At 40.3% G+C, this 16048-nt stretch overlaps 1 protein-coding gene and 1 long non-coding RNA gene across 2 annotated transcripts; one reads left to right on the top strand and one right to left on the bottom strand.

Moving 5' to 3' along the window:
* Positions 1-9338: 9338 nt before the first annotated feature.
* LOC138956248 (uncharacterized) lies at positions 9339-11553 on the top strand. Its single transcript, XM_070327654.1, has 3 exons — positions 9339-9672; positions 10033-10183; positions 10697-11553. Exons 1-3 carry the CDS (start codon positions 9545-9547, stop codon positions 10835-10837), a joined length of 420 nt encoding a protein of 139 aa, XP_070183755.1. The 5' UTR covers positions 9339-9544; the 3' UTR covers positions 10838-11553.
* A 597-nt stretch (positions 11554-12150) lies between these two features.
* LOC138956249 (uncharacterized) lies at positions 12151-14143 on the bottom strand. Its single transcript, XR_011452563.1, has 3 exons — positions 13963-14143; positions 13213-13480; positions 12151-12495 (listed from the first exon to the last, which is right to left on the bottom strand). It is a non-coding gene; the product is annotated as an uncharacterized lncRNA (long non-coding RNA).
* Between the last annotated feature and the right edge of the window lie 1905 nt (positions 14144-16048).

Raw genomic sequence — 16048 nt, forward strand, 5'->3', positions numbered from 1 at the left:
TTAACTCAAAAACACAACTAAAATTCCAGTGCTATGGAAGAGTTGGCACAGAATGTGGGATAAACAGAATACTGCATGGCCTTCAGTGTGATATTGTATTACATAAGTTGTTTTTTTGTGTGTGATGAAGGGCTCGCTTACGCTCGCAATTCAATGTTTAAAAGAAAACTACTGATGTAAAATGGTATCAAACAGGTAGCCCATGTAGTTTCCTTCATGTATCGGTTAGCTCCAATTTTATAACAGGTTCTTTACTTAAAGTTTCCCTGCTTTTTCTTATCATTGCTGGTGCATAAAAACATTAAAAATGCCATAGAACTGTGTCTAATCATGTATTTGCTATGTTTCAGGGTCTGTGTCGGCTGCAATTGCTGCGCTTTCCATTTCCAGTGCAGCAGCCTGGAGCCTTTTCATGTTGTTTTATTGCTAATGGCTGGATTTTGTGTCTTTTTTGTGCTTTGTATAGTGTCAATTGATAACTTACTGACCACATCTGTGGTTGCTAATGCTTTGTTGTGTATGTACGGGGCATGTTTTTGGATTTCTTTGTATAAGTGAAGGGGAATGATAAAATAGTTAACTAAAATCTAAATTTCAATGTTCATTTTATTTTGCTGTTTTGACCTTGTATGGGGTTCGCGGTCTGCTCCAACTAAAAAGTAGTACTAGTAGCCTAGGGAATCGTCGCGATATAACCTTGAACGGTTGAAAACGACGTTAAACACCAAATAAAGAAAGAAAGAAAGAAAGCCTAGGGAAACAGCAGCAGAAACATGGTTAGGTTCATGTCGGGTGAATGCTTAGTGGTTGTGGTCACAGGATTCATAGTGCCTGCACCTGTTGGCTTGTAGAGTAACTTAAGTCGACCAAAAGACTGGATTCACTGCAGGTAGAGTTTCTGCAGGGAGATTTCCTGTATACAGGGAATCCCACTGGGTGGAGTTCCTGTAGAATTTCGCTGATCTCGCTGCTGAAAGTCACTTGATGCTCAGCGACATCGATAGAATTGGAATTATACGACGTTCTCGCCAAAGCATCTTAGCTTGGCTGAATGTCTCATGCGAATTCAGGAATTCTGACTTATTTTCCTGTTGAACCGCCATTTTGGAAGGGGGGGAGTAACGAAGGTAACTAAAATCGGTTTACGGCAGCCATGCCCTAGGCGCAAGATTAAGTGCTGATATACTTTCTACAGGAACTCCACCTACTCACTCTTTTGGTAGTCATAGACCCCTTCAGCTTAAGTGAGGCCTACTGGTTAGGGTGTAACTGAAACCTACATACAGAGATTACTTGAAAATGACAATGGATTTGTTTGAGAGACAGAAGATAACTTGTTAGTGCTTAAGAACAAGTGCGACTATACCTTCATTTCAACATGAAAACAAGCACACTGAATGACAACATTTACCTCAGAAGGGCCACTGTTGGGACATTCAGGTGTAAATGTAACATACATCACCTTGGGTTGGTGTTTTTTACAGCACATAATAATGCTAAAAACATCACCTAACAATCTGTTCCAGGGTTATGAGCTAAATAAAGGAGAAATTACCCATCAAATGGACCTGCAGATGTTCAGAGCCTTCTGTATGTTACTTTACACCATCCTTTAGTGTAAAGATGTACACACAACCCAAAAGGCACAATCATTAATACCCATTATTTTGACTTCAAACAGGGAGCTTAGAACAAACAGTTAGAAATACCATTTTACTAAGATGATCATAGCCCATTGAATGTCAATTCAGTACCTTGAACTTACAGTTTGGTGTTAAGTAACATACACTTCATGGGTAAAACGAACATTTCGTATCGTAGTGGAGTACCCACCTGACTATTATATCGTGAAAAGGATTTGTTATGATTTATTGTTTGTAACTCAGGAAACTGCAGACACAAATAGAGTTAAAAAGATTTGATCATAATTATTACACGGGTGACCATGCTTTTTCAAATTACGTAATTATAACAAGATGATTTGACTTAGAGGTTAAAGTTTGAAAAACAAATGACATAACAATTAACTGGAACCTTTTCTGCACTTCCATAGAGAATTTCATGTTTTGAAAACAGTGTAAATAGATAAATGTTGAAATGTATCCTTGATTCTGAACTTTGGTAAAAAGTAACGGATAAATGATTTTCGGCACGATTTGCCTAGTGGTAAGGCGTCTGCCCCGTGATCGGGAGGTCGTGGGTTCGAACCCCGGCAGGGTCATACCTAAGACTTTAAAATAGTCTCCTGTCCGCCCAGCCGACCTTCCCCTTGACCCTGCTTGTGACCTCGATTCCGGTTATTCCCCTTTTGGCGGGACATTTTCTGGGGGCGTACTTCGTCCCTTTTAGTAGTGGGACTGCACGAAATCATGTGTTCTTCAGGTGACTGGCAAAGTGCACTGTGTGTATGGAGAATAAAAAGTTGACTTGAAGTACACACAGAGATCTATTCGAGTCACTTTGCACCCGATTCCAAAGCCGAATACAAAATGAATCCTGTGTAGACTGTGGATCAAGTGGTCGTCCCGAAGCTATCAGCTTGACCCTGCTTTGTGACCTTTGTGAATGTCTTGTAGGCCTTCGTAGAATGCCGGTCAAAGTCATTCTTCCGCTCTATGAGAAAGCCGAAGATGTCAAAAAGTCCAATCTTTGGCGCATGAACAAAATTGTTTGCAAAAGTCAATGAGAAAGGATCCTCAACGGGAAAACCGCACCTCACCTTGCACACACACGTTCTGGTTATTGTGGTCGGTGGGCACTTGCAGTTGTTCCGCACACTTTGCCAACTGGATCAAGCTGTTCTTCGTGTATCCAGTTATCGTAATTCCTCTCTCTTGAAGATACCTTTTTAATCTAGGTACGTCAAAAGTAGCAAAGTTTGTAGCACAAATTCCTTCTGTCGCATCACTTGTCGCCATGTTTGATGCACCCGCAAGGGGCACGGTACTCTGTAAGCACCCAAAACCTCAAAGAGAGATAACTGGCGGAAACCTTTCTATTGGCAATCTAATGGCTGCTCCGCCTGGCGTCTGGCATTATGGGGTTAGTGCTAGGACTGGTTGGTCCGGTGTCAGAATAATGTGACTGGGTGAGACTTGAAGTCTGTGCTGCGACTTCTCTCTTGTGTGTGGCGCACGTTATATGTCAAAGCAGCACTGCCCTGATATGGCCCTTCGTGGTCGGCTGGGCGTTAAGCAAACAAATAAATGATTTTGCTTATATTGAGGTACGAGCAACTATTTTTAAGTGTTGCTTAGTACAGATCAACTCTACTACATTCAGCCATTGGATAGTGAAACAGATGATTAAAGCTGAATCTAAGAAAATGACAGTACCTTCAAATTATATTATAGTGTAAATAAATCCCTGCGCCTTGAATATGTGCGCGATATAAATTGCATAAAAATTAAAAATAAAAATAAAAAATCCCTGCGATTAGAACTGTACCCACGGAATACGCGCGATATAAGCCTCATATTGATTGATTGATAAATGTAACATACAATTATTTGTGCTTTATCTGCAAATATTTAATAATTTGGACACTTGACTGGAAAATCAAATGCTGCAATTGAAAGACAGGAGTACCGAGATGTTTATTCATTGGATTGGATTGGATTGGATAAGATTTACAGTCCAGTGAGGTTACCCTCATCATGGAAATTCGGGCTGCTTTCTCCCCGGGGAAAGCGAGCTGCCATACATACGGCGCTACCCATATATTTTTTTCCCTGCATGCGTGTATTCATGTTTCCTGAGACTTAATGCCGTGTGAGATGGAATTTTTTTACTTTATTCCAAGTCCCACGGGTATTTGATGGACATTTTTATCTATGCCTATACAATTTTGCCAGGAAAGACCCTTTTGTCAATCGTGGGATCTTTAACGTGCACACCCCAATGTAGTGTACACTGAGAAATTGAAAAGGTTTTTAGAAAAGTCTAAACATTGTTACACTTTTTTTTAGACACCTTGACAGATTCTTGGCCATATAAAGATGGCAGATGAGACAAATATAGTTGAAAAGGCCATTTTTGACTCAGATGCGAAGCAAAAGTGAGTCTATGTACTCACACGAGTCGTCCGTCCGTCCGGAAAACTTTAACGTTGGATATTTCTTGGACACTATTCAGTCTATCAGTACCAAATTTGGCAAGATGGTGTATGATGACAAGGCCCCCAAAAAACATACATAGCATCTTGACCTTGCTTCAAGGTCAAGGTCGCAGGGGCCATAAATGTTGTCTAAAAAAACAGCTATTTTTCCCATTTTCTCTGAAGTTTTTGAGATTGAATACCTCACCTATATATGATATATAGGGCAAAGTAAGCCCCATCTTTTGATACCAGTTTGGTTTACCTTGCTTCAAGGTCAAGGTCACAGGAGCTCTTCAAAGTTGGATTGTATACATATTTTGAAGTGACCTTGACCCTGAACTATGGAAGATAACTGTTTCAAACTTAAAAATTATGTGGGGCACATGTTATGCTTTCATCATGAGACACATTTGGTCACATATGATCAAGGTCAAGGTCACTTTGACCCTTATGAAATGTGACCAAAATAAGGTAGTGAACCACTAAAAGTGACCATATCTCATGGTAGAAAGAGCCAATAAGCACCATTGTACTTCCTATGTCTTGAATTAACAGCTTTGTGTTGCATGATCTTGGATGACCTTGACCTTGGGTCAAGGTCACATGTATTTTGGTAGGAAAAATGTGTAAAGCAGTTCTTAGTGTATGATGTCATTGCTAGGTTTAGTTATTTGACCTTGACCCTGAAGGTCAAGGTCATGTCAAGGTCAAGCATGTGAGTCGTCTGGGCTTTGCCCTTCTTGTTTTATCATTGGCTGTGTGTGTGTGTGCAAGACAATAGTTTTGGTGGTAATAACAAATTGCGGAGCACAATGGTGATATTTGTGTTAGAGGGCTGTCACACATGCGACTGAGTCGCGTGATTTACCCTGTCACACAGCCGACTCAGTCGTAGAAAACAGCTACGACAAGTCTGCGACTCAGTCTCATGCGATTCCCTCGTAGCTTTGAGGTTTAGAACATGTTCTATTCCTGCGATCCAGTCGTCGGTCAATCGCAGGGGCAGAGCCAACAGAGCCAATCAGAACGCGTTGCTGCGGCCTTGACGTCGTGACGTAAAATAATGGCGGACAGTGGCGTACAGCGTCTCTTCGTCGATTCAAAACTTTTTGGAAGAACAGTTTTTTACTCAGATATAAAGGAGACGTTTTAGGCGTGAACAGCTGTCGGAAAACATTAATTGCAACTGTCTGGGAACTTTATTTCTTGCAAAGGCGTAATGCTGAAAGGAATTTTTCAGAAAGGTAGAGCGACGTTCAAACATTTAGCGTCTGCTCTCGCAAAGCACATTTGCCGTGACACGGCACTTCCGCCCCGCTCGCGTGGAGTTATCGTTCGTCAATCGTTCATAGTGTGACGGGTCATGGCCTACGATGTGATGTTCGATCGGCCAAAGACTGAATCGCGACGACTGAATCGCAACGACTGAGTCGCCTGTATGACAGCCCTCTTAGCCTTTTGTTTGTCAGGATTTTGTGTAAAATGCACACAATATTTGTGTAAAACCCTTCTGCACAAACAAGGTTATGTTTGTGATCATTACGAATTGCAGTGGACTAAGGTGATATTGGTGTTTGTCAGGATTTTGTGTAATACCCTACCCTACCTATTTTTATTTGCATGTGTCTGGAATGTTGTCAATTTCCTGCTGGAAAACCCATGGACACAACAGCATGTTGAGTGTGTGTCTCGTAGAGTGTCTGTGTGTGGCTGTGAACAAATGTGATAGTTGCTCAGAGTTCGTAAAGTTAAGCAGAGTGATGAAGAGATGCCAACTGTTACACTTTCAGCGTTGCAGCCTAAGTTTTAGGAAACATATTGTTATGCCAAGCGTAAAATTGCTTCACACTAACAAATAACCACAAGCAAGCAACAGTTTGCCCTTTCTCTGAATCCTGGGCTGATGAGTTTAAAACAATTACCAACCAGGAAGTTGGATTGGTTGACATTCATGATTGCTTGTGATTTCAACCAATGTGTCCTCATAGGCTATAAATTATTGCACCCAAGGGTTGGCAATTCTGGTTATGGTGTTCACTGTCCATTTTATTAAAAACTTAATACATGTGATGTACAATCGGATCATATTTTTATGATTGGAATTACAGGTGAGATGTATGAGCATTTGTTCGTCATGTCAACACTCAAAATGAAGTTAGGGCAAAAGGAAATGGTGTTACATACTTTTTGCTTGTGATATAGAAATGATGTTTTACAATATACGAGTCATGTTGGTAATGTCTCCAAAGAAATTCTGCCTTTGTTTTACTTTATCTGTGCGTTTATCTTTTAGTCAAGTTTTGACAGTTCCAACACATCCTGCTTACAGGCACCGGTTGTCCCGGAGGTGGTAATGTTTTAACATAGACAGGGAATCGTAACGAGGGTCTTGGTGTGTGTGTGTGTGTGTGTGTGTGTGTGTGTGTGTGTAGAGCAATTCAGAGGAAACTACTGGACCAATCTTCATACAATTTTACATGAGAGTTCCTGGGTATGATATCCTCAGACGGTTTTTTTTTTATTTTGTCGATAAATGTCTTTGATGACACCATGTCTGTCTTTTTGAGGCAGCACTGTCACGCCCTCATTTTTTAATCATATAGATGGACATTTTGGCAAAATAATGAGGTTGGAAATTAAAAATCTGAAAATTGTAATTAAAATTAATTTTTTTATTAAACGATCCATAAATATTTTAGAATAAATTTAAATATGATTTCATCTCATTCCTTGTCGGTTCCCGATTCCAAAAACATATAAATAGATATGATATATTTGAATTAAAAACAAGCTCAAAAAGTTTAAAAAAAAAGAAAAAAGAACAGGGTTACAAAAAACATGCTTATCCTGCTGCACAAATATTTTGGAATCAATTTAAAAATAATTTCATCTCATTCCTTGTCGGTTCCTGATTCAAAAAACATATAAATAGATGATATATTTGAATTAAAAACAAGCTCAGAAAGTTAAAAAGAACAGGGATACAGAAAAGCGTGCTTATCCGCTCAGTGCTGTTCTGGCTAGTCAATTTTACTGCCTTTGCCACGAGCGGTGGACTGACAAGGCTGAGTATACGGTCTTGGTGAAAAAAATGCAGTGCATACAGTTTCATTCTGTGAATACGACAGCTTACTTAATGTTGTATTTTCGCCTTATGCGACTAATCCCTCTCTCTATCGTTTATTTGTACAGGTATATTACTCATATTTTATTCATGAGATAGACCCATTCACACTCCCTTCCCATACAAGGTCTCAAATTAATGTACAGATTATTATTTCAGCTGCATGCACTATCAAAGGAATATACACAGGTCATTGGGAAGGTGGCTGCTGTCCTCTGAACCTTTTGCTTATCAGTTTAATGGCATCCTTGTAATCCACACTACACAGACAAACAAGCGTTTTATACAATGACACCCAAAAAAACCATTTTAAATGTGAAAAAGTGTCATGATTGGAGTTGGTAATCATATATTTATTAAATATGAACATGAAATTACAACAAGCAGATCAAACATTGCACCTGGATCCTTCTTTGTCTCGTACTGGAAATGTTAACCTTCAATAAGGCAGAATAAATGAAGACCATTTTGATGAAGGTTAACATATGATGTTGATGAAATACACCAAGGTTTAACACAAATGTATGTATCATATCGACCATCATTACTCCACAACCAAATAAATATTACTAGTATCATATACTATCCGCTTTGAATGTCGTTTTACATTGGCATCAATCCAACTGCATCTCAATCGAAATCAAGACATACAAAAGTCCATAACAGCAGACTGCTAATGCTCCAAAACTGGATACCCAAATCCTGAAAAGTTAATTTATTGGCACAATTTATGTATTTTGGAACATTCTCAAACACATTTACAAGACAAATGTTTTGTCCTCGGTCTATAACAAATATAGTATGTTTAGTTACATAAACAACAAAGAACAGAAAAAACAGGTTCAGGACTGCTTGATAATTGAAATAGCTGTTAATTGGGAGAAAGATAAAGGAGGGACACGACCTAAGATTTTACATTGAACCAGTTTTTGTTGTTCATATAGGCTCTTATACATAATACAGTCATGTATAAATGTTGAGACCAAGACAAAAATTCCATGTGGCCAAATTCAAACCAATTCTTTTTATCCCAAGCCTAGAACCTAAAATGAAACCTCCCGAAAAATACGAAGTAAAAAATGACAACACTCAATTTCACAGACTTTACAAGAAGGGTTACTCTTCCAGGGAACAAAGTTTGCACTAATAACACAAAACAGTCACACTCGACTTTATATAAAATAAAAATTATAAATGCCAACTTGACGACCCTAATTTTTCTTTTAACAAAAACACAGTGTGTCTGTGTGTGAGTGTATGTGGAGATGGGGGGGGGGGGGGGGGGTCGTTAATATGATGACAGCTTTAAATATAAAGTAAATCATACCATAGACCTAATATAGGTCCCTGACCATACTGATACAGATCTGTGCTCTATGCTTTCTTAAAAAACACTAAATCAAGCCAATGTGTTGGAAAAGATCAACAAACTTTAAACTGAGGCTGTACATCTCAAAATTAAATAATATAATAATGTCTTGGACTGTTGTGAACGTATTTGTTAATTTAATTCGAGTTCACCTAAGTACTGAGAAAACTGCTCCACTACTTCTCGGTTAGTCATGTGAAAGATCCTAGATTTGTCCGATATCAGAGAGGTCCGATGTCGGACGAGTTTTTCAATCATAAGACGCTCAATTTCACCAAATCCGGACACTATAGTCAGTAAAATAGCAATTTAAACTGTAAATGGCAAACGTAGTTGTCTCTTAAAACGCGAGCAGCTCCATGTGTGCTCGGAAAACAAGTTTAAGACATGTTACCAGGTGAGATTTCTTTATTTTGTTCACGCATGCGCAGTGACACCGGCATCGAAATATAACCAAGGCAGAAAACTGAACTCGTGTATACACGTGGTGAGATTTCTGATCTTGTTCGCGCATGCGCAGAGAACCGGGATCGAAAGATGTACATAGGGGAAAGATGAAATCGTCACACCGGAAGATTAGCATCCATTATGAGAATGACCTAAACCAGAATCCGTACATATGGATAACTGGGACATGAATGAATTTGGTGCAGTAGTACAAAGAAACATAGCAAGTGGGTTTAACTAATTAGCGTCAAATATAGTTACAGCTGAATCCTAAAACTCAAACATTTCGTGCGTGAATACACCACTAAACAGTTCCGACGTTTACATGGAACAAAGAAGGAAAATCACGTGACCGCACAGACGCCTCTCATTGGCCGCGTCATTTTTTCGAGGAAACAAATCGTCTGCAACACAGCTTTGCGTATGTTCTGCGACTGACGAGTCAGACACTTGTGTTTATTTTGTTGTTTTGTCGATGTAAATTCAGCGATTATCGATTTTAACAATGGCATGTCACTGCCCGATGATTGATTGTGACAACGGAAGCTACCGTCTTCAAAATGGAAAGCTAAACTTTGCAAAATTCACCAGGTTCCACACGAGTCTGTGCTGTTCATGCCAACCACCGTTCAGGTAAGCGCAACACTGTAACAGTTCTTGATCAACTTATTTTATTGCCTGACATTCATGCGATTTATTGTTTTTTTCTGCAAATTCCATAGCATGATTACAAAACCGTTTAGCTAGACCTGCATTTATACAGCTTTGAACGTTCAAAAACTGCACACCGGCATTGCATGAAATACTTGTTTGAATCTGCCGTGCATGAGATCAAAAAATGTGGCTCACTTTCTGTGTCAGTGTGTTTCCGTTTCTTGTTTTTTTGTTTTACTTCATGTTGTTAGAGCATGGCTGTGATTAAAAAGCAATAAAAAATTGCTTTGTAGAGCCATAAATTGTTAAATCTGATATGCATCTGTCTGTTTTCAACAGCTTGCATCCGCATCCAACACACAAGAAGAACCCAGCACAAGCTTTTTTTTCACCTGCAAGGGTTTGTTCTCAACACTTTCTTGATGGCACACCAACTGCAGAGAACTCTTTCCCAACACAAAACTTGGGATACCCTGGATTTCAACACAGAGTAAGTTTTTTTTTTAAATAACTTTCTTGTTATATTTTGTGTGTGTACGCAGTAAAGAAGATGGGAAGGTGTTGAATGTATTTGTTCACACATGCTGTTCCTAGTATCACTATGATGTGTTTGTGCCTTACAGCTTGAGTGATTTACTTGACTTTTCGTCTGTTCGTGTGTTTTGAAATGTGAACAAGAATGAATATCAATATATATGAGGCTTATGAATGTGGGAAGCCAAGCTAAGTTTTATGTGGGTGGTTTGTTTCCAGAGTGCGATTTGATCAACATTAGGAGAGCTCTCCATAGAAGCCAAAGGAACAAAAACAAGTGTACCGGGGAATTCACAGGGGGAGCTATGTATTGCACTGAAAATGACTACAGTGGGTCCAAATGACCACCTTTATAAGTTGAAGTTGGGGGCATTGAACCCAAACGGACAACATATGTGGAGAACCCTGCATGAAGATGTAATACTACCATAAATACTGACAGAATGAACCCTGTTTGGCAATGTTTCAGACAGCAAGAGTGCTGATAGACATACCCCGACCAGAGCACCGGCTAGACAGAAGAAAATGGGCAATGCGAGATCTGGAATTCCAGTTTGAGACGTGCCAGGCCCAAGGATCATCAAGGGAGAGGAATGGTGCAGCTAGTTGATTGCCAGAAAAGTGTGACTCTAGCCCTGAACAAGATCCATTCACAACAGAAACATTTCTGGGTGCTCTTGTTTTTGCTTATTTGTTGATAGTTTTTTTTGTATAAGCAGATGCCAACTTAATGCATACCCGTTATGCGCAATCTTATTGCAATGATTAAGCTGACTAAGGAGAACAATAGACTGATGTTCAAACTACAGATTGCAAACATGGCTAAGAAAAAGAACGCAGACAGGAAATATCCATGGTTATTCAGAAATCTGATTTCTCGCAGAACATATCATATTGCACTGGTATAGCCACGACCAGTCTCTTACAATTAATTCATGGTTTTAGTGTCACCCTTTGCAACAAGAAGATGGCAGGAAAAAGTCAAAAATTCTAAAAAGACAAGAATTTTTAGCGATCAACCAATGAGTATTGACCCTAAACGTTATAGTATAGATGAGATGTTGTTTATGCAACAGAGACGAGGATTAGACCTTCAGGATCTAGCCTATCGGTTTCGCTAATATAGGTAGAATAAAGTACATGTCACCAGAGTGGCCAAGAGCAACCTTAAACAATTTACTGGTTTGTTTTCATTTGTTTGAATGTTTCTCTCTTCTTCCTGCGCACAGTCTTCTCTCCATAATTTTCATGTCCCCTGTGCATACCATAACATGTTCTGAGGAAAAATGTTTGTTTGGCTCACTTTCTGTGTGTGTCTTTATTGATGTTTGTATGATGCAATGAGTGTGTCAGAACAAAATCTGAGTTCTCGTACTTTGAAAGGGAGAATGAGAGACAAGACAAAGCATTACAGCACAAAGTCAAACATATCAGCACTTGCAAACAAAATGCACACAATACAGTCAGCTCAAAAAACTTTACTTATGTTGATATTGATAAACGTTATCACTAGCAGCAGATCAAATCTGATGACTTCATCCACTTGGCAATGTGAACATATTGGGAAGAAAGATATCTAGTTTTATATATTTATAAACCAAAAACACACATGTAGTACAGTAAAAGTCATATCTATAATGGTGTACACAGGAGCCTTCCTTTTCAGAACTCCAAACAATAATCTGATAAAAAAAAATCCACTACAGAAAAAGAGGGAGTCTTAAAATGTAGGAAAATTTACATAGGTTTTGACAAGACAAACATTTATATTTTAGATGCGACTCACCCTACTACCTTTCAGGCTGAAAACTTACAGAAACGAAGCAGCTGTTCAACAATGTTGCTCTGCCCATTACATGTGTAACGAGGAGAGCTTAATGCCTGGATCTGGCAAAGCTTTTACATGAGTTGACAAATTGTTGAAATTATTAGAGTCGTCAGGATTGTTTACTTTGTGGAAAGGTTGCTCTCCTTGTTTATCTGTGTGGTTTCATAGTTAAGAGGAAAAAGCTGTTTTGTTAATACCGCTTTCCCTACTTCTACTAGTTCCTCCTCCTAAGTGCATCCTGTTGCTGCCTGTATCAAAACGGGCAACAGGATTGGATTACTTTGGGAACAGGAGGTTGTGATGGCTGGCTCTGGGTAACAGGTGGTTGTGATGGCTGACTCTTGGAGACAGGTAGAAGTCTCTTTCTGGTTTTGACAAAGATGCAATCGGGGGCTTCCTCCTCCAAAATGACTTGCAGCCTGTTGCATATGGTCAAAACACTGCCAAAAGGGAGAAAAAAAGAAAATAATCAATATGAGAAAGAGAAAGGAGACAACAACTTTTACTAAAGCATCATTTAGGACAATTTACCAAGTTGTACATAACAAATTGCTCACAAATTTGAGTGCAACTTGCATGAAGAGCATTGCAAAATTAAGACAGTTGCAGGGATGGCCAGATCTCAAAATCTTAACTTGCCAGACAGGTGAGTCATTTCAAGAAAGTCCAGTCCACCAAAAAGAATTGCTTGCCGGGTACAAACCACAGTTGCTATAACTGCATTGTTTATATAACGTTTTGAAACTAGAGTATACAACCAGAAGTGTTGCATTTGACGAGAATTTTCACTAGCCAACCAGGCGAGTTGCCAAGCGGTTTTAACTAGCACAGCGGATTTTTTGTACTCGCCCCTGGCCATTAGTCAGATGATCATCCCTGAATTTAGAAAGTCGGTTCAGTCATTGCTGATTAACTGTATCACTATCAGTATCACTGCACTTTTCAAAAATTATATGTACATATGACAGCGACAGGCATAATTTTAGTGTGTATTAATACTAGTATGCTGGTTTTTCAGATTTTGACACATTCCCTGTTCACTGAAACCAAAATGTTGTTAGGCTGCACTGCCATCTTGCAATTCAACTTGAACCATTCTCTTTTTCAAAAGTAAAGTGCAAATATAACTTATTTAAAAAAGTAGAGAGGTTTCCTACCTGTAAGCCTTTCCTCCTTAAAACTCGTTGACGAGGCGATGCATGAGGTCGAGCTCACACTCACAGGCAGCCGGCGATGAAGACGCTTGGCCACAGGAATCGCCCATCTTGCTGCCTTTCAATCCAGTTGTGATGATGAATGGATCAGGATAAAGCACCCCTTTCACATACAACTTCTGCTTGTACTCCCGAAGAAGCACCCTCTCTGCATTTTCTGCTTCACGGTCGACAGGAATCCCATCTCCCAAGTTCCAAAGCAGGAAAAGCTCTAAAACAAAAAGGCCTTGAGATCAAATCACAGTTTTTCGCACCTGTGGAAGGCATTCTTTTTCCCCCTAATCACCATTTTGTATGTAAACGTACAAAATACTCACTGACTCAGCCTGAGGTAAGCTTAGCAGCTATACAAACTGGCAGTGGCAACTTAGTATGCATGTTTGTTGTTTCTTATCTTACCCACACGTCAGATTGAAAATGGAAAACTTTTGCATACACTATCGCAACATGTAGCCTATGCATCACGAATCGGAATATAGTTATGCTTCATAGTAAGTTAGATTCCGTGGACAGATCAACGGCACTTATTCAAGTTTTTGACTTTAATCAACTGAAAAGTTAAGCGTATCTGAAGAGAGAGCAATTACTAAGTTACTGTTAGTGTTACAACTTTCAGGGCGGAAAACCGGTCTTGGGAATGAACAACACATCGCATCATTGCAAAGAGTAAATAACGAAAGAAATAAAACTTACCTAGCTACAAGTTCCTCGTGTGCACCTTCCACACTCGTTTTCCGTACACACGACAAGGTTTTCGATGCTTCAGTGCTCCACAGTCGCACCTTCTGGATGGAAATCTCGCTCAAATCGCACATGTTTCAAGTTGCTGAGAAGCTAGCACGACGCGTTGTTTACTCGAAAAAAATGCTGCGCATGCGCACTGTCGCAATGGCCGCGGAACTGTTTAGTGGTGTATTCTTGAACTTGAACTTGAACTTGAACTTGCGATGTTTAAGGCCTTAGGCCTGTTCATCGATCCTGTCGAATAGTACTCCAATAACACTTTTGTTGGTGGCATGCGCGGGCGGTTATTGGTAGCACGTTGGCGAGAATTTCTCTGGTCTGTCTGCCCAGAAATTGTCCAGCCTTCCTTTGAAACTGTTCACTGATGGTGCTGTCACAACTGTTTCTGGCAGACTGTTCCAGTGAGGAATCACCCTTTCTGCGAAGAAGCAGCTCCGAACGTTCAGCCTACAAAATGGTTTGTACAACTTGAGGCTGTTTCCCCTAGTGTCTTTGGTTTCGGTCAGCTGGAAATTCGGGTTGCCTGTGTCGTAGATCCCATGCATATACTTGTAGAGGTCGATCATGTCACCTCGGAGACGCCTGTGTTCGAGACTCGGTAGTTTGAGTACAGCAAGTCGTTCTGGGTAAGTTTTCTCACTGAGAGCCGATATCAGTTTGGTAGCCCTTCTCTGTACGTCCTCTATTTCCTTGCACAGCAGTTTCTGCTGTGGCTGCCATACTGAATGCCCATATTCAAGGATTGGCCTGACAAGACTCTTGTAGAGTTGTACAAACACCTCCCTATCCAGATGCTCAAACGATCTCCTGATGATGCCTAAGGTTTTGTTTGCCTTCGCAGTTGCTTGTGCAACATGTCCCTTGAAACTCAGGCGATTGTCTACAAGTACACCAAGGTCTTTCTCCGTTTCGCTTTCTTCTAGAGTGATGCTAACCTCCTCACCACTTTCGGATCTCCCTTTCATGTGATAGCTGGTCTCTGTGTGTTGTTTGCCTAGCTTAAGGACACTACACTTCTTTGGGTGGAACTTGAGGAGCCAGTTGTCAGACCACTCTTGTAGCTTGTCCAGATCTTCCTGCATGACAACAGGTCCTGAGGGCACGTCAGTACGTGTATATAGCTTGGTGTCGTCAGCAAACAACTTCACAGAGCTGGTGACTTGGCTAGGCAAGTCGTTTATGTACAGGGTGAAGAGCAGAGGGCCCAATACACTTCCCTGGGGGATTCCACTGGTGACTGGCGCTTTGTCTGAGTGTGTACCGTTCACAATCACTTGCTGATGCCTGTCCGCTAGAAAGTTGCGTATCCAGTTAAGGACGTTACCATGAATTCCATGCGCTTCAACCTTCGCGATCAGTCTTGCATGTGGAACAGTGTCGAATGCCTTCATGAAGTCCATGTAAACTATGTCAACACTGCCTCCTTCATCTAGAATCTTTGTCCAATCATCCAATGCCTCAAGAAGATGGGTCACACATGACCTCCCTTGCACAAACCCATGCTGATTCTCACAGATGAGATTGTTTGACCTCAGGTGATCATTTACTGCCTCTCTGACAAGGGTTTCCATAGCTTTGCATAAGATGCATGTCAAGCTGACCGGACGATAGTTACTAGGCTCTGTTCGACTACCTTTCTTGAAAATCGGTGTCACATAAGCTTGTCGCCAGTCTTCTGGAATCTCACTGTTCTCCAACGACAGTCTGAATAGTCTTGCAACCGGATATGCTAAAGACTCAGCTGTTTTAGCCAAGACACATGGGTTGATACCATCCGGGCCTTGTGCCTTATCTGTCTTCAAACCAGAGAGCAGTTTCTTGACCTTTGCTACTGTGATCTCAAAGTTGTGGACTTCACTACCAAAGACATAGTGGGGGGGAGGTGGAATATTGTCTGTTGCTTCTTGGGTAAATACACTCTGAAAGAACTCATTCAGCACGTCCGCCTTTTCTTTGTCTGAAGAAGTTTTGTCACCATTAGTTTTCTTAAGATCTGCCACTCCAGTCCGACATTTTGTTTTGGATTTCACGTTGT

The sequence above is a fragment of the Littorina saxatilis genome, unplaced genomic scaffold (genome assembly GCF_037325665.1).
Source record: "Littorina saxatilis isolate snail1 unplaced genomic scaffold, US_GU_Lsax_2.0 scaffold_954, whole genome shotgun sequence".
NCBI classification, from domain to species: domain Eukaryota; kingdom Metazoa; phylum Mollusca; class Gastropoda; order Littorinimorpha; family Littorinidae; genus Littorina; species Littorina saxatilis.

What these genes read in the sequence shown, in the direction of transcription:
- LOC138956248 (XM_070327654.1), top strand. Translation starts at nt 9,545, where the DNA reads ATGGCATGTCACTGCCCGATGATTGATTGTGACAACGGAAGCTACCGT. An exon ending in TCATGCCAACCACCGTTCAG is followed by an intron (nt 9,673 to 10,032) that starts GTAAGCGCAACA and finishes TGTTTTCAACAG; the next exon opens with CTTGCATCCGCATCCAACAC. An exon ending in ACCCTGGATTTCAACACAGA is followed by an intron (nt 10,184 to 10,696) that starts GTAAGTTTTTTT and finishes GCAATGTTTCAG; the next exon opens with ACAGCAAGAGTGCTGATAGA.